General features: G+C 42.1%; 1 protein-coding gene across 1 annotated transcript in view; it reads right to left on the bottom strand.

Annotated features, from left to right (window-relative positions):
• The window catches only part of DCDC1 (doublecortin domain containing 1), a 362,770-nt gene that overhangs the window by 13,771 nt on the left and 332,180 nt on the right, over window positions 1-16,819 (bottom strand). The window contains exons 35-37 of the mRNA XM_048484584.1: window positions 16,330-16,466; window positions 11,257-11,436; window positions 1,196-1,346 (exon numbers count right to left, since the gene is read on the bottom strand). Coding sequence (XP_048340541.1) covers window positions 1,196-1,346; window positions 11,257-11,436; window positions 16,330-16,466 — 468 coding nt within the window. The remainder of the gene's footprint in view (window positions 1-1,195; window positions 1,347-11,256; window positions 11,437-16,329; window positions 16,467-16,819) is intronic.

Here is a 16,819-nt window from a genome sequence, read left to right as displayed (position 1 = left end):
TACCTGGTTCAGTGAATGAATTTGTTAATCTCATAATGATTGTATCACAAACCTTTTCACTTTTGAAAACTAAGAATATTAGTTTAGATGTCCCTATGAACTAGACCTGACAGGTTTGCAAACTTCCATATTTTTCAAAATCAACCCTATCACCAATGCTCAGTTCCCTTATATCAATGAAATCTAATGGACTGGTAAGACTCCCACATACAGATTCTCTTCAAAAAACATTCAAAACCTGACTGCAACAATTCTCCTCCATTACTACTTCATCTTTATTTTTCAGGAAAGGAATAGGGGGGCAGGTAGCATAAAAGGCTTTGTGGACATTCTAGGAAGCCTTAAATCAAAATGCACCCTGATTTTTAAAATTTAAAATTTATTTAGAAATATTTGTCACCTTCCTGTAGGTTTAGCAGCCAGTAGGCTAATACCCAGCTGGAAATGGGAGGCAGAGATATTATTATTATTATTTATTTAATTTGTATACCGCCCGATCCCCGAAAGGGAGCACTAGCATTGCAGTTAACATGACATCACTTCTAGGGAAATCCATAAATGGCTTTGTATCTCTTGAGGAATCACTGGAACCTCTATGATAACCAAGATGACCTGGAAACCCTGCCTTTCTGACCAAAGGGATCCAAGTTTACAAGAATATATAAACACTGTTTTTTAAAAGAACCCAAATTACTATTCAATTGAAAAAATTAGTAATGACAAACAACCCACATTGCCTAATAATTAATATCTTAATATCTTAAAATGTTACAATTTATTTTAGAATTGTTTTAAAATAGTTTATTTTGATTGGGTCCATTCTAAATAAGATTTAGTCAGATTGTCCCATTACGATGCTAACTTGACTTCCAGGAGCAAAGCTGACTTCAGCTCTACAGAGAGGGGTAACATTGTCACCACTGCCCCACTGCTTTAGAACATACATGCAGTATAAGTACAAGAACAAAAATATTTAGCATATTAGTTGACATTTGCACAGGTGGAGGAAAAAATGGGCCTGGAAAAGGGCCCTATCAACTGGTCTGACCCAGTTGTATCCTGACCTTGGGCAGAGTGAGACTGCCCCTTGCCTTGGACCACAGTGGCCCTGCTACGGGTAGCCTTCGATGTTTCCAATGGTCTCGATGACCAATCTGTCATTTGTAAGAATTTTGCTGAAACTGTGTTGAACTACCTTTTCTGCTCATAAAGGGCTGTCCTGTGGAAACACAAAGAACCATGTCTCTTTCTATTTTATCCCATGACTGCAGTTGGTCACCATCAGGTGTGTACAATCCTTTTGCAGGCTGAGGCATTTTTAGCTGAGTAGTACAGTTATCCAGAAGCTGAAACAGAAAAACTGCTTTACTTTTCAGTGTACCATACTGGTTTGTGAATACACAATTGTAGATAGAAAATATTGACTTTCAGTCCATTAATCGCAAAAGAAAGCACCCACCTACCCTATTTAATTATGAGAAAAATATTACACATACCATATACACGCATGTATAAGTCGACCCGCATTTAAGTCGAGGCACCTAATTTTACCACAAAAAACTGGGAAAACTTATTGGCTCACATATATGTCGAGGGTGGGAAATGCAGCAGCTACTGGTAAATTTCAAAAATAAAAATAGATACCAATAAAATTACATTAATTGAGGCATCAGTAGGTTAAATGTTTTTGAATATTTATTTCAAAGAAAAGCAGTAAACTAGCTCTGTAAGTGGAAAAGAGGATCAACAAAAACAGTATGGTCTCAACAATAACTTTAAAAGTACAAAAAGCTTCGCTCAACCAGCAACCAAGCTAAAACACAAGTGTTAAAATCCTTCAAAACTGGATTTTTGGTCAGGGGAGGAATGTTTATGTTAGCAGTAGCAACATTTCAGAGTATCTTTAGGAGACCCTCCTGATGATAACACCCAGGTTTGGTGAAGTTTGGTTCAGGGGGTCCAAAGTTATGGACCCTCAAAATAATGAGCCCCATCTACTATTAGCTCCCATTGGAAACAATGGGGGATGGGGGCACCCACTTTGGGAATCCATAACTTTGGATCGCCTGAACCAAACTTTACCAAACTTGGGTGGTATCATCAGGAGAGTCTCTTGAAAAATCCCTGAAATTTTGGTGCTGCTAGCCTAAAAACTGCGCCCCCTGGTGGCCCACAAATTTAAAACCCTAAAATATTTTTTAAAATACACCTGACACACGTATAAGTCAAGGGAGGCTTTTTCAGCAAAAAAAATGTGCTGAAAAATTCGACTTGTATGCAAGTATATACGGTACACAATACATGGATTTTAGGATTGTCAATCTCCAAGTGGGGCCTGGTGATCTGCCAGATTACAATTGATCTCCACATACAGAGGAGGAGGACAAGGACGAGGACGAGAGTTGGAGTTATATCCCCCCTTTCTCTCCTATAGCTAACAGTAATTTAGCAGAGATGCTTTTGAAATTTCCTTCAATTACCGTTAGTCATTTTTGAATCCTATTCCACAAAGCGTCTTGTTCAATCATTGCTACTTAAATGAACCATTAGCACACTAAGGCAGATTCCGCATGGGCCAAAAACAGCAGTGTGAAAATGGTGTAAACCCTTTTACACCTGTTCAAATAATTTTACACTGTTTTCACACTGTTTTCACACTGCTGTTTTTGGCCCATGCGGAATCCGCCTAAGATTTATAGCAGAGTTATTAAATTATTTACATTTGTTCCTATAGGGAAATTATGACATATTTAGAAATACTTTAATAGTAGGTTAAGAACATAAGAACATAAGAACATAAGAACATAAGAACATAAGAACATAAGAACAAGCCAGCTGGATCAGACCAAAGTCCATCTAGTCCAGCTCTCTGCTACTCGCAGTGGCCCACCAGGTGCCTTTGGGAGCTCACATGTAGGATGTGAACGCAATGGCCTTCTGCGGCTGTTGCTCCCGATCACCTGGTCTGTTCAGGCATTTGCAATCTAAGATCAAAGAGGATCAAGATTGGTAGCCGTAAATCAACTTCTCCTCCATAAATCTATCCAAGCCCCTTTTAAAGCTATCCAGGTTTGTGGCCATCACCACCTCCTGTGGCAGCATATTCCAAACACCAATCACACGTTGCGTGAAGAAGTGTTTCCTTTTATTAGTCCTAATTCTTCCCCCCAGCATTTTCAATGAATGCCCCCTGGTTCTAGTATTGTGAGAAAGAGAGAAAAATGTCTCTCTGTCAACATTTTCTACCCCATGCATAATTTTGTAGACTTCAATCATATCCCCCCTCAGCCGCCACCTCTCCAAACTAAAGAGTCCCAAACGCTGCAGCCTCTCCTCATAAGGAAGGTGCTCCAGTCCCTCAATCATCCTTGTTGCCCTTCTCTGCACTTTTCTATCTCCTCAATGTCCTTTTGAGATGCGTGCTACCAGAACTGGACACAGTACTCCAAGTGCGGTCGCACCACTGCTTTATATAAGGGCGTGACAATCTTTGCAGTTTTATTATCAATTCCTTTTCTAATGATCCCCAGCATAGAGTTTGCCTTTTTCACAGCTGCCATGCATTGAGTTGACATTCCCATGGAACTATCAACTAAGACGCCTAAATCCCTTTCCTGGTCTGTGACTGATAGCACTGACCCCTGTAGCGTGTATGTGAAGTTTGGATTTTTTGCCCCTATGTTCATCACTTTACATTTTGCTACATTGAACTGCATTTGCCATTTCTGAGCCACCTCATCTAATTTATCAAGGTCCGCTTGGAGCTCTTCGCAATCCTTTGTGGTTCTCACCACCCTACATAATTTGGTATCATCTGCAAACTTGGCCACCACGCTACCCACCCCTACTTCCAGGTCATTTATGAATAGGTTAAAGAGCACTGGTCCCAAAAGCCGATCCTTGGGGGACACCACTCCCGACATCTCTCCATTGTGAGAACTTCCCATTTACACCCACTCTTTGTTTCCTGTTCCTCAACCAGTTTTTAATCCATAGGAGGACTTCCCCTCTTATTCCTTCATTGCTGAGTTTTCTCAACAGTCTCTGGTGAGGAACTTTGTCAAAAGCCTTTTGGAAATCCAAGTAGACAATGTCCACCGGTTCACCCCTGTCCACATGCCTGTTTACACCCTCAAAGAACTCTAGTAAGTTTGTAAGACAGGATTTGTCTCTGCAAAAGCCATGCTGACTCTTTCTCAGCAGGTCTTGCTTTTCTACATGTTTAATAATTTTATCTTTAATGATAGATTCTACTAATTTACCAGGAACAGATGTCAAACTGACTGGCCTGTAATTTCCGGGGTCCCCCCTAGATCCTTTCTTAAAGATTGGTGTGACATTGGCCATCTTCCAGTCTTCAGGGATGGAGCCTGATTTCAGGGATAAGTTGCATATTAAAGTGAGAAGATCAGCAATTTCATGCTTGAGCTCTTTAAGAACTCTTGGGTGAATGCAATCTGGGCCAGGGGATTTGGTAACATTTAGTTTATCAATGGCTGCCAGAACTTCTTCCTTGTCTACCACTATCTTCGCTAGTTCCTCGGATTCGCCTCCTAAGAAGCTTGGTTCAGGTGCAGGAATGTTCCTCACCTCCTCTTGGGTGAAGACAGATGCAAAGAATTCATTCAGCTTCTCTGCAATCTCCCTGCCATCTTTTAGCACACCCTTTGTTCCTTTGTCATCTAACAGGCCTACCGCTTCTCTTGCTGGCTTCCTGCTTTTGATGTACTTGAAGAACTGTTTGTTGCTGGTCTTGATGTTCATAGCCATGTGTTCCTCATAATCCTTTTTTGCCTCCCTTACAGCTAACTTGCTTCTCTTTTGCCACCATTTGTGTTCCCTCTCATATTCTTCATCAGCCAAACTGGACTTCCATTTTCTAAAAGACATTTTCTTTTTTCTGATAATTTCCTCAACCTCTCTTGTTAACCATGGTGGCTTTTCTTTTGGTGCTGCCTTTTCTAACCTGTGGAACACATTCCAGCTGAGCTTTTATTACTGTGTTTTTAAATAACCTCCAAGCATCCTGGATAGTTTTGACTCTCTTTGATTTTCCCTTTCAGCTTCCTGCGCACTATCCCCCTCATCTTTGAAATTTCCCTTTCTGAAGGCGAATGTAACTACATTAGTAGTTGCCACTTGTTCGCATGCTGAGATACTGAATCTGATAGCATTGTGGTCGCTGTTCCCTATCGGCTCAACAACACTGACTTCCTGCACCAGGTCCTGGGTCCCACATAGAATTAGATCTAGGATCACCTCCCCCTGGTTGGTTCCACAACCATCTGCTCTAAGCCACAGTCATTTAGCATATCCAGGAATGCTCTCTCCTTACTATGACCTGAACATGCATTTTTCCAGTTTATATGGGGATAGTTAAAATCACCCATTACCACTACATTTTTGTTTTTGTTGGCCTCTCTAATTTCTTTTTCCATCTCAGAATCCTCTTGTGCACTTTGGTCAGGGGGACGATAATATATTCCTAATATTAAACTGTCCTTCACACCTGGTATTGATATCCACAGTGATTCTGTAGGGGAACCAGCTCCCCTTGCATTGTCTATTTTATGTGATACTATGCTCTCTTTGATGTAAAGGGCAACTCCACCCCCAATGCGCCCTGTCCTATCCTTCCTATAGAGCCTGTAGCCTGGTATAACAGCATCCCACTGGTTCTCCTCATTCCACCATGTCTCTGTAATGCCCACTATATCAAAGTCCTCCTTCAAAACTCTGTATTCTAGCTCCCCCATTTTAGGTCGAATGCTTCTACTATTAGCATAGAGACACCTGTATACCCTGTCTCTGTCCTTAACCTGGGATTTATGTGCTTTACCCTCAAGTCTTTTGTAGACACTATCCCTTGTCACATGCACATTGCTATTATTATTATTATTATTATTTATTGGATTTAATATACTATGTTCCTCGCTTGTATGTGGTTGATTTAGAAAAACCTCCCTCTCTGTCTGCATCCCCATAGATACTGTATTCCGAACCGAAGTCACCTCAGCTCCTGTCGGCTTTCCCCCAGTGATCAGTTTAAAAGCTGTTCTGCCACCTTTTTAATGTTGAGCGCCAGCAGCTTGGTTCCTCTTTGGTTAAGATGAAGCCCGACCCGTTTGTACAGGTCTACCTTGTCCCAAAAGGTTCCCCAGTTCCTGACAAATCTGAAACCCTCTGCCTTACACCACCTTCTCATCCACGCATTGAGACCCTGTATCTCCGCTTGCCTAGCTCTCCCTGCGCGTGGAACGGGTAGCATTTCTGAGAATGCCACCTTGGAGGTCCTGGACTTCAACCTGTTTCCTAGCAGCCTAAATTTAGCTTCCAGAACCTCCCGGCTACATTTCCCAATGTCGTTGGTGCCAATGTGGACCACAACTGCTGACTCCACCCCAGCACTGTCTAAAAGCCTATCTAGACGAAGCGTGACATCCGCAACCTTCGCACCAGGCAGGCAAGTCACCATGCGGTCATCACGCCTCTCACAAACCCAACTCTCTACATTTCTAATGATCGAATCACCCACTACAAGGAGCCCCCCACCTCCCCGAGGGGTATCCTCAGGTTATCCAGGTCTTTGGTATACATAGCAGAGGAACTGTATCCATGCAATCCTATTTATACTGGGTAAAAGACTAATTAGATTAATAGCTTATAGACCAACTAAAATTTGTTGCACCTTAATTTTTTTGCCATCATTTCGTGGAGTAGAGTGCAACTGTGCTGGCAGGGTGGGGCAGGTGTGCTGCTACGACAGCACCAGCACTGAGAAAGCTTCTGAGGCAGGGAGTCACCTCGAAACAGAGTCAGTTCACTGTCAGGTCTAAGCACAACACAGCAAGCCAGTGGGAGAGTCCAGAAAACAGAGTCAAACAGTCCAGAGAGTCAAGGAACAGAGTGAACAAACCAGGAGGGAGTATCTACCGAATCTGCACTGATTCGGACGGATTCGGACGAGCAGGAACCGAATCTGAGCTGTCCGAATCCTAACAGATCCGAATCCATGGGATTCGGATCACTTAACGACTAAGTGCGTTTTATTTTTTTGGTGTTTTTTTTTCACAGTTTCGGCCTGCAGGGAGGCGCATTTTTTAAACATATCAGCGCAAATTTTCAAGGGTATCATCAGAAGATCATGTCCTGATGATGCCTCCAAAATTCAGTACAGTTTGGTTTAGGGGGGGCCAAAGTTATGGACCCCTCAAAAGGGGTGTCCTATCTCCCATTCTTTCCAGTAGGAACTAAGGAGATGAGGGCTAAATTCCTTTTGAGGGTCCTGGCTTTGGCCCCTGGTTCAAACTGCATAATCAGGAGAATTATCATCAGGACAGTCTCCCTGATGATACACTGAAATAACTGGTACCGATACATCTACAAATGCACTCCCCTGCGGGCACCCCCCCAGGAAATTCTGCACCAAGATTCTTTGTTCTGCGGTGACTTGGCTGCATTGCTGTCAATAGGGAATTTCTGATAGAGGGGCTGTGGAGTGCACATTTTTTTCATAGTAAACCCACAAAACTTTCAGGGGTATCTTCAGGAGAGTCTCTGGATGACACCATCCAGGTTTAGAACTTTACTTCCGGGGCAGTGGGAGATGGACCCTGCACCTTTTTTTGAGTCCCATAGAATTAAAACCCTGAAGCAAAATTCCACAAACCTGGATAGTATCATCAAGTCGAAAATCCCACCCTGAAAGTTTTAATGATATACTATCAGAAATGTGCACTTATCACGGCCCTCTATAGAAATTCCCGATTGACAGCAATGCAACTACCGTGAGCTTTCAGATATAAAGACAGTGTCTTATATTACCCTTTTAACTCCCAAAGATGCTTATGTCTTATTTTCAGGAAATGTCTTATTTTCTGTGTTCTGCTTTTATACCGGGCATGCTTCCAAAACAAAAAGCTTTGCTATGTCTTACTTTCAGGGGGGATGCCTTATATTTCACACTTCCAGCAAAACCTCTACTATGTCTTATTTTTTTGAGGGGATGTCTTATATTGGGGAAACAGGGTAAGTCACTGCAAGTCTTAAAGAATCTTGGGCAAATTTCTGGGGGGGTGCCTGCAGGGGACGCGTTTTGAGATGTGTCGGCACGCAAATTATCAGGAGTATCATCAGGTGACTGTCCTGATGTTTCGCCCACCAAGTTTGAATTACAGTTTTGGTTCCCAGGTATGGGCCCTCAAAAGGGTGCAACTATCCCCCATTGCTTTCCAATGGGGAGCTGATGGGGGATGGGGAACTGTTCACTTTGAGAGTCCATAGCACTTTGGCTCCCTGAACCAGAGCTGCGCCAGAGCTTTTCAAGGGGTACTATCATCAGGACAGTCTCCCTGATGATACCTATTCAGTTTGGTCACAATTAGTTTTAAAATGCTGGTTTTAGTGTTTCACCGGCTCACTCACTCCAACTGACTTCATGTGCGGGAAGCGGTGAAACATGAAAACTCAGAATTTTTAAAGCTAGTGTAACATAAATTCAGGTATCATCAGGAGACTGTCCTGATGGCACCCCAAGTTTTGTGCAGTTTGGTTCAGGGGGGGGCAAAGTTATGGACCCTCAAAGGGGGGGCCTCTATCCCCATTGCTTCCCAATGAGAGCTAAGAGGGAGATGGTGGCTACCATTTGAGGTGAGGTCCATAACTTTGGCCCCCTAAAACCAAACTGCACCAAGCAGGGGGTGTCATCCAGGACCGATCTCCTTGATACTACTCCCTGATATTTTTGAATACTGATATGTCTAAGAAATGCACCCCCTGCAGGCGGCACCTCAAGTGGTTCAAATTGCCCAAAGATTCTTTATTCTGCAATGACATATACTGCATTACTGTCAATGGGAATTTCTGGTGGAGGGAACATGGGGTGCACGTTTATCAAGGTACTGTCACAAAATGTTCAGAGTTATCTTCAGGAGAGTTCTTTGGATAACACCTCATCCCAGGTTTGGAGGAACTTTGCTTATGGGGCAGTGGGAGATGGACCCTAACCATAACATTGAACCCCTTGAAGCAACGGTCACCAAGAGCCTGGATGGTGTCATGAAGAGACCTCTCTGGGGTACCCTGAAAGTTTTAATGGGTTTACCATGAGAAATGTGCACTCCATGCCCTCCCACAAAATTTCCCATTAGCTTCCCAATGGAAGCCAACCAGCCACTACAGAGCACAGAATCTGGGCAAATTTCTTTGGGTGACTATGAGGGGTGCAGTTTGGGGCTACTGTCACCAAATCTCCGGGGTATCATACAGGTACTTGTCCTTATGATACTCCCCAAGTTTGAGGTGAAGTTTGGTTCAGGGGTCCAAAGTTATGGACCTTCAAAGTGTATTACATTTCCTGTTAGCTACTTCCATTGGAAACAATGGGGATGGGGTACCTTTTGAGGGGTCAATAACTTTGCCCCCCCAGAACCAAACTGCACCAAATTTGGGGAGGAATCATCAGGACAGTTCTCCAGATGATATCCTGAAAGTTTGAATGCTGCTAGCTTTAAAATTGCCCCCTGCAGGCGAAACAAAACGATGTAAAAACACCAAAAAAATTCAAAAATAATAATAAAGCCGGACCCGAATTTTTTCGGATTTACCCGAATTTTCAGGCATATCCGAATATGGCTATGATTTAGTTCGGGCATCTAAATCATTTTATGCCCTGCAAAAAATACCTAAATCCGAATTTTGCGTAATTTTTTTTAGTATTGACCAACCCTAGTCCAGAGAGTCAAGGAACAGAGTGAACAAACCAGGAGGGAGTATCTGAGAAGCATAGTTGTGGGAAGCCAGTCCAATGTCAAGGCAAGATCCAAATACTCAGAACAGTGGCATGCAGGAATTGCTGAGAAACTCACACATTGCATCCTCAGCTGTATCCATTGCATCCATGCATTGCATCCACATTTTACTGCAGCTCATTATATGCTTCTGGGCTGCTTGCTTGGTTTGTGGTCATGCTGGGCTTGCAAGTGAGCAGAAGTGAACTCCTTCAAGGGAACCCTCAGCTTCTGCCTTGTGGTACATCTGAGGAATCATTAGAGCTATCACCCTGCCTGGTATTCCTGATAAGCCCTGAACTGGGAAGCTGTAATTCTTCCTCTTCTGCTGACACAACTGGCATTACTCTTTTCGGATCAGGCAAGTCTTCCTCTGATGAACTGGGCAGGGCGGGGCAGGGTGGGGGCATGACAGCAACTATCTTACCTTCCTCCTGCTGATATGTTGTTCCTGGGAAACAGCATGGGGTGAAGTTGGAGGTCTGCAGGAGTTGGGGAAATCAATGAAAACTGTCCCCCTTCTATAAGTGAAAATATTTGGCAGGATCTATCCCTCTGTATTTAGCTACTGAATGTGTTTACTGGTGGAATCCCAGATTTACATATGTAGCAAATGGGTTTAAGCTATCAAATAGCAGTAATGTTACCCTAAGTAATCAGTCTCCACTTTAGCTGGGAGGAATTAGCTTGAGACAGATAGTGAGAGGGGGTAACTGGGATCGATAACCTATGTATACCAGAATAGTCCTGGGTGAAAGCTCTCAATTGAACAGGCAGTTGCATAATTAAAATTGATTTCATTAAAGAATTAAAGTAGTAAACTAAGAAATACATTTTAGGCAATGAACATACACACACAAAGCATACAAGAGCTGACTAACAGAAAAGGAAGTTGGACAGAGCTTCAGGGATGGGTGATAGATACCATTCTTGAAGGAATGTCCAGGGAAAGCAGTGCATTTCCAGGAGCAAAAGAAATTGCTCCTCCCCCCTCCACACACAGAGACTAAGGCCCCTTCCGCACATGCAAAATAATGCGTTTTCAAACCATTTTCACAACTGTTTGCAAGTGGATTTTGCTATTCCGCACAGCTTCAAAGAGCACTGAAAGCAATTTGAAAGTGCATTATTCTGCATGTGCAGAATGAGCCATAGTGACCAAAGAACCAGTATTTATACCCCAAAATGGGTCCCAAGGTGGTATGAGGTAAAGTTGCAGGAAAGCCAGAGACAAAGAATTGATTTTTTTCGGGAGTTCCAACAATAAGGTTCATTCCAAGCACAAAGCTTGATACACAAAGATGGATCCTAAGACTCTCTGAGACGCATCCATTTTGTGGGAATAAGTGTCTAATTCTTATGCCAGTCTTTGACCTCTATGGTTTTGCAGCACACCTTAGGAGGAGAAGGTGTCCAGTTGCTTACAGTAAGGGACTGTTTGAAAGAGCTCTTTCTGATTTAGCTTTACCTCTGCCAATGTTTTTCCCCAGGCACGAACTCCTTGCTCAGGTTTATTTCCATTCGTATAAACCCAGACTCTTTTGGTTGTAGGCTGACTGTAGAGACTTCTACGACTTTTTACAAGTCGTTTAGAAGAAAAGGGTGAACTTCTTTTGAAGTGGAATGCTTGAATCTCTGAAAGGTGCATCTAAAATGAACCCCAAAATCATGAAATTAGAGTATGTGATTAACTTCCAGCACTCTATTATCTACAGCAGAAATAAATTATCTACAACAGAAATAAACAGATAAAAAATTATCTCACCAGAAAATGCCTTTGTAATGTCTGAAAATGTATAACACGTGATCACATAACTGAGCATGATTTAGGAGAGTAGTTGTTATAAAAATGTTCATGGATGCCCAAGCCCTTCTCCTCATTCTCATCAGAGCCTCACATCTGCCAGATATCCCCATTTCAAAGTGCACAGCAGGTTTCATATACCCCAAGTTTAAGTGAAATACTTGCATTCTTCATATGTGGCATATGAATCTTAGAAAACAAAAGGTTATTACTGAAGTTCTAATCATGTCTTGTTTGGAAGGGACTTTGCACTGAAAATAGTAAGAAATTCCCTTGCTGGTTACTAACTTCTAGTCAGAGACCATCTCAGCAGGAATGAGGAGGGGTCTGGAAAACTATCAGAGTTCCTCAAGGAGACAGAAACAGTACAGTGTCACCACAAACCTGAATCTCCTGTATTCTGCTGAAAATAGCCATTGGTTATTATTGTCTACAGATGGAGGGTGGCAACCATCTGTGGTGAATCCTGCCCCATCAAACCATTCCACTCAGAAAGTTGAAAGCACTCCTTCAACAGAAGAAGACTTCCTCCAACTTATGGCTCTTCTTCCAGTAGGATCCTTGGATAAAGATTTGATTCATAATCTGCACAGTGTAAGTCTGGATTTACCTATAGGTTTGGCAGGCTGAAGCCCAGGGTCTCAAAATCTAGGCAGCCTCCAGCCAGAGTGCATAATATTTTTGACACTGTCACAGCCCTTTCTTACACATGCTGTCATAATGCACTGTAGTCTCCAAACAACCCTTCAGTTACAGCAAATGTCTTTCACAGTGGTGATTTTAACATTTATGCATTTTTTCCCAATCACTACAGTATTTAACAATAACATCTTATGTCCTTTTGAGGAGGAATTGTGAATTGTGGAATTTTAAACATTCATCATCAACCTTGGCTTAGCACAATTTTGTTTAAAACATTCTTCTATCTTCCTCTAGTTTTGAGGAGTGTGGGATTGGGAGAGATTGTTAAAGTTAGCGGCACCAAAATTTCAGGGTATCATCCGGGGACTGTCCTGATGATCCTCTTAGAGTTTGGTAAAGTTTGGCTGGGGGGGGGAGTTATGGACCCCCAAAATGGGTGCCCCCATCTCCCATTGTTTCCAATTGGAGCTAACAGGAGATGGGGGTTACCCCTTGGAGGGTCCATAACTTTGAACCCCATGAACAAAATTTACCAAACATGGGGAATATCATAAGGACAGTCTCCAAATGAGTCTCTAGAATTAAAATTTTGGTGTCTCTAGAATTAAAAATGCACCCGACAGTCACCCAAAGAAATTTCCCTAGATTATGTGCTCTGAAGTGGTTCCATTGGAGCCAATGGGGAATTTCGGGGGGAGGGCTGTGGGGTGCACATTTTTCAAGGCAAAGCCACAAAACTTCCACGGTATCTTCAAGAGAGTCTATGCATGACACCATCCAGGTTTGGTGACCTTTGCTTCAGGGGGTTCAATGTTATGGGCCCCCAAAAGGTTAGGGCCCATCTCCCACTGCCCCCCAAAGCAAAGTTCACCAAACCTGAATGGTGTCATCAAGAGACTTTCCTGAAGATACCCTGAAAGTTTTATGCCTCTATCTTGAAAAATTTGTGCCCCACAGCCCTTCCACAGAAATTTCCCATTGACTGCAATGGAGCAACTTCAGAGCACAGAATCTTCCAGCTGTCTTCAGCAAGTTCTGTGGTGGGAAAAATGAATTGGTTTTTCTCACCATAGACTTCAATGGGGCTTGCTGTTATGCCCAGCTGGCTCTGTGCTGGAGATTTTATTGGGGTCTCGGGGTGTGTGTCTTGCTCTGGGTGGGGACACTTATTTCCCACAGGGCTGCTGGTGTGAGTTTCCTGAAAGGAACCAGCCAAGTTCACTGAAGTTTGCATGGCTGGGCATTAGTTCTGTGGGCATCAGGTTCACATTCAACTGGGTGCCCACAGCATTTGTCCCTCCCACATAAACTTCAGCTAAGTTGGCTGGTCCCTTTCAGGAGACTCACACCAGCAGGAAAAAAAGCCTTCCTGGTGTTAATGTATGCTGGAATTGCATTAGAAGCATACGGCATAACCTCAGTTTCCATTCACTCATGTCAAGTGGCATATGAAAACCAGGTGCTCAAAGGGAAAAATAATATCTAAATAAATAAATCTGAGGAGTATGGGGATATTTGAAAACAACATGAATGGAAACTTCAGAATTGGAGGGAGAAAAAGTAGCATTAGACCTCAAGTCATCCTTAATTCTGAGTTTACAAAATCACCTGTATGGGCTGAATAGCCATTTTCTGTTGCTAGCAGTTTAGAAAGGTTGATGTTAAAATAAAACAGCGCAGTGTTATAGGACAAATATAAAGCTGTTTTCAGAACTGAATGTTCAGTTCTGTTATAGTCAGTCATTACTGATTATATATTATATAGTCTGATTATATTATATAGTCAGTCATTACTGAAACACACACTCACAAACTAGAAAAAGGGCACAATTATCCCCCCTCCCAATATGCAATGTGAATTCTGGTCCTTGAACACATGCTTGTGTTCACACATGGAGCTTGTTTAGATGTTATAGTCTGATAAATGAAGGAGAGAATGCTTTACCTCCCTTCCTATCTGGTACTTTGACCCTCCCTCCCACTCAGCATGAAATCCAAATGCTACTTTAAGACAAACCACATTCTGTCCTAGATCAAATCTGGAAATCAAATGCATAATCTGAGCCAAATAAATATTTTGCCCTACATTTATGCCACAAGAACCAGTGTGGTGGGCATTTAGAGTGTCTGACTAGAATCTGGGACTCCCAGGTTTGAATGACCTACCTGCCAATTAAGCTTGCTGGGTGACCTTGGATTAGTCACACATTCTCAGCCTAATATACTTTACAAGGTTGTTGTGAGGATAAAATGGAGGAGAGGAAATTTATGTAAGCTTCTTTTTGGTTCCAACTGGGAAACAAGGTGGGACATAAATGAAGTATTAAAAATGTGAATATTTGGTGGCCACTTCCCCAGTCTCCAGATAAGACCATCTGAACTGGCCCAGAAAATGATTAGGAATCAGTGGTGTGGAAGCTGATGATGGATTCTGGGTGGCAGACATGAAAGGAACAGAAGCTTTTATGGGAAATGGAAGAAGTGTACACATTGTCATTTAATTTGGGAGGAATACTGGGAAGCAGTAGTTCTGGAAAGAGCAGAGGGCCAAACTAGATGAGACTTAGTAGATCTATGAGTTTAAACCCTCTATCAGCTGCTATAATGTAGAAAGTGGGCAGGGGAGGGGGGAGAGATATAGTGCTATGACTGAAGTATCAGAGTGAGATTTTGTTGGAAAAGTAACTGAGAATCTGCCTCTTCTGAAACTCGAATATGCACACTGGGCCAATCTGAATACCTGGCATTCGGATCAGCCCAGGCTTGGACATATTGTATTTGGGCCCCATGTGGCCCGAATATGTCCGAATAAGCCAGATTCGGACCGAATCTGAAATTCGGTTTACCTGAATCTCAAACCCTACTCACAACACCCAGTTGATTCCAGCCATGAAAGTCTTCAAAAATACACTCATTGGTACCCCATGTACGAACAGCCCCAAAAGGAAATTGTTTGTCCTGCTCTGTCTGGCTTAACCGGCCTAAATCACAAAGATTCATTGGATTATACATTGTCAGGCAGAAACCAGAAAATCACGTGGGAAATGGCCCAGTTCTGTGCACTTATCTGTAAATATAAAAAGAAATATCCCGTGGCTGAATAGTTAAGGAAAGGGAAGATTAGATCAGTTCAAATTTTAGAGGACTTGGTCGGAAGTCCTGCCTTTTAGTTAGCCCTTATAGGCCTTCTTCTTAGCAATATTGTATAGGTCTTTTATACCAATTTTTTTCATTGCTCCAATCATTGTACTTTTATCTACTGTATCGCAATTTAGGTGTAACGGGATCTCAAACGTAAGTTACTGAAATTTTTTAATATAAATTATTTAATTCCCATGAACATCCTCTCTGTCAGCAAGACAGACTATGTATTATCTTTTACCTGTGTTTCATTACTGCTGAATTGTGCATTTTTGCTATTGGTGTTCTTGTCGTTGACCGTAAATAAATTGATCTGGATTTGGCACTCATTGGTATATTTGTAAAGAACATGCAGTCAGATGGAAAAGAGTCAAAAGCCAAAAGGAACAGTTGCTTTCTTTAATATAGTAGTCATAAATAATACAAAATGGAAAATTAATGATATCCAACTACTTTAAAACTTTTGTGTTTGACTGTTATTCTGGTGCTTAGCTGTCTGGCTTAGAGGTCAAGAACATCAAGTGAAGGAGGAGTTGAGAGAAACTGACTAAATTATGTCTAAATTTGTGGATACTTAAATCCAGATACTGGAGCCATAAAAAGACACCGGAGATATGAAAGTGATAGGGCCAGTTACAAATTAGAAGTGCTATAACACAGACTTTGCCTTCTACTGAAACCATAGTTTCTGAAGGGCTGTAGACCTCTCCTTTCAGAAAGTATTTGAAGATTTGGGGAAGGGAAATATGGAAGCTAAAATGTTTGGATAAGATGGTGATCTTATTCCTTCCTTTTGTCCTTTAAAATGTGTTGTTTCTGCTCTCTCCTTATTTTTAACTCTGGAATTGGAATTGTGATAAGAACTAGATCCAGCTGTTTACAGCATAGATTTTGTGTTAAAAGTATGTTTGGATTTTATCATTCAAAATACAAGCCTAAGGTGCATTTCCATACCTCTGTATGTAGGATGCTTTCCATGAGTTTCATCTCTTCTTGGGTTTCTTCAGTCCAGCCTCCTTCTATTGCCACAGGTTGTAGGGGGCTTTTAGTAGGCACCATACTAGCTGGATGAAATTTTGCTATGCGCCGCCCTAAAGTGAAGATGGTATAGTCAGTTATTTTTAATATAACTTAATTGAAGTTTATTCAATTTTAATTTAGTTCAGCGATAGACAAAAGAGAAAGAAATCCAAATGAATACAAAAAAGTCTTGCATTTCCTGTACTGTGAGTGAGACTCAAAAATCATCCCATATGTAAAGGAAAAGCACTTCCACATGTGCGGGGGAGGGGTGCAGGGGCAACTCCCACCATTGCCATATTGCTGGCTGCTCCATAAAGTCTCCAAACACTTAAGAGCAACTTCTTGTGAGTTCTACCAGGTGGAAAGAGTAGGAAGGCTTCAGAACATGCTTGGACACTGGTGTTTTGCCCCAGCCAATATA

The sequence above is a fragment of the Sphaerodactylus townsendi genome, linkage group LG02 (genome assembly GCF_021028975.2).
Source record: "Sphaerodactylus townsendi isolate TG3544 linkage group LG02, MPM_Stown_v2.3, whole genome shotgun sequence".
Taxonomy (NCBI): domain Eukaryota; kingdom Metazoa; phylum Chordata; class Lepidosauria; order Squamata; family Sphaerodactylidae; genus Sphaerodactylus; species Sphaerodactylus townsendi.
This window is presented reverse-complemented; position numbering and strand designations above follow the sequence as displayed.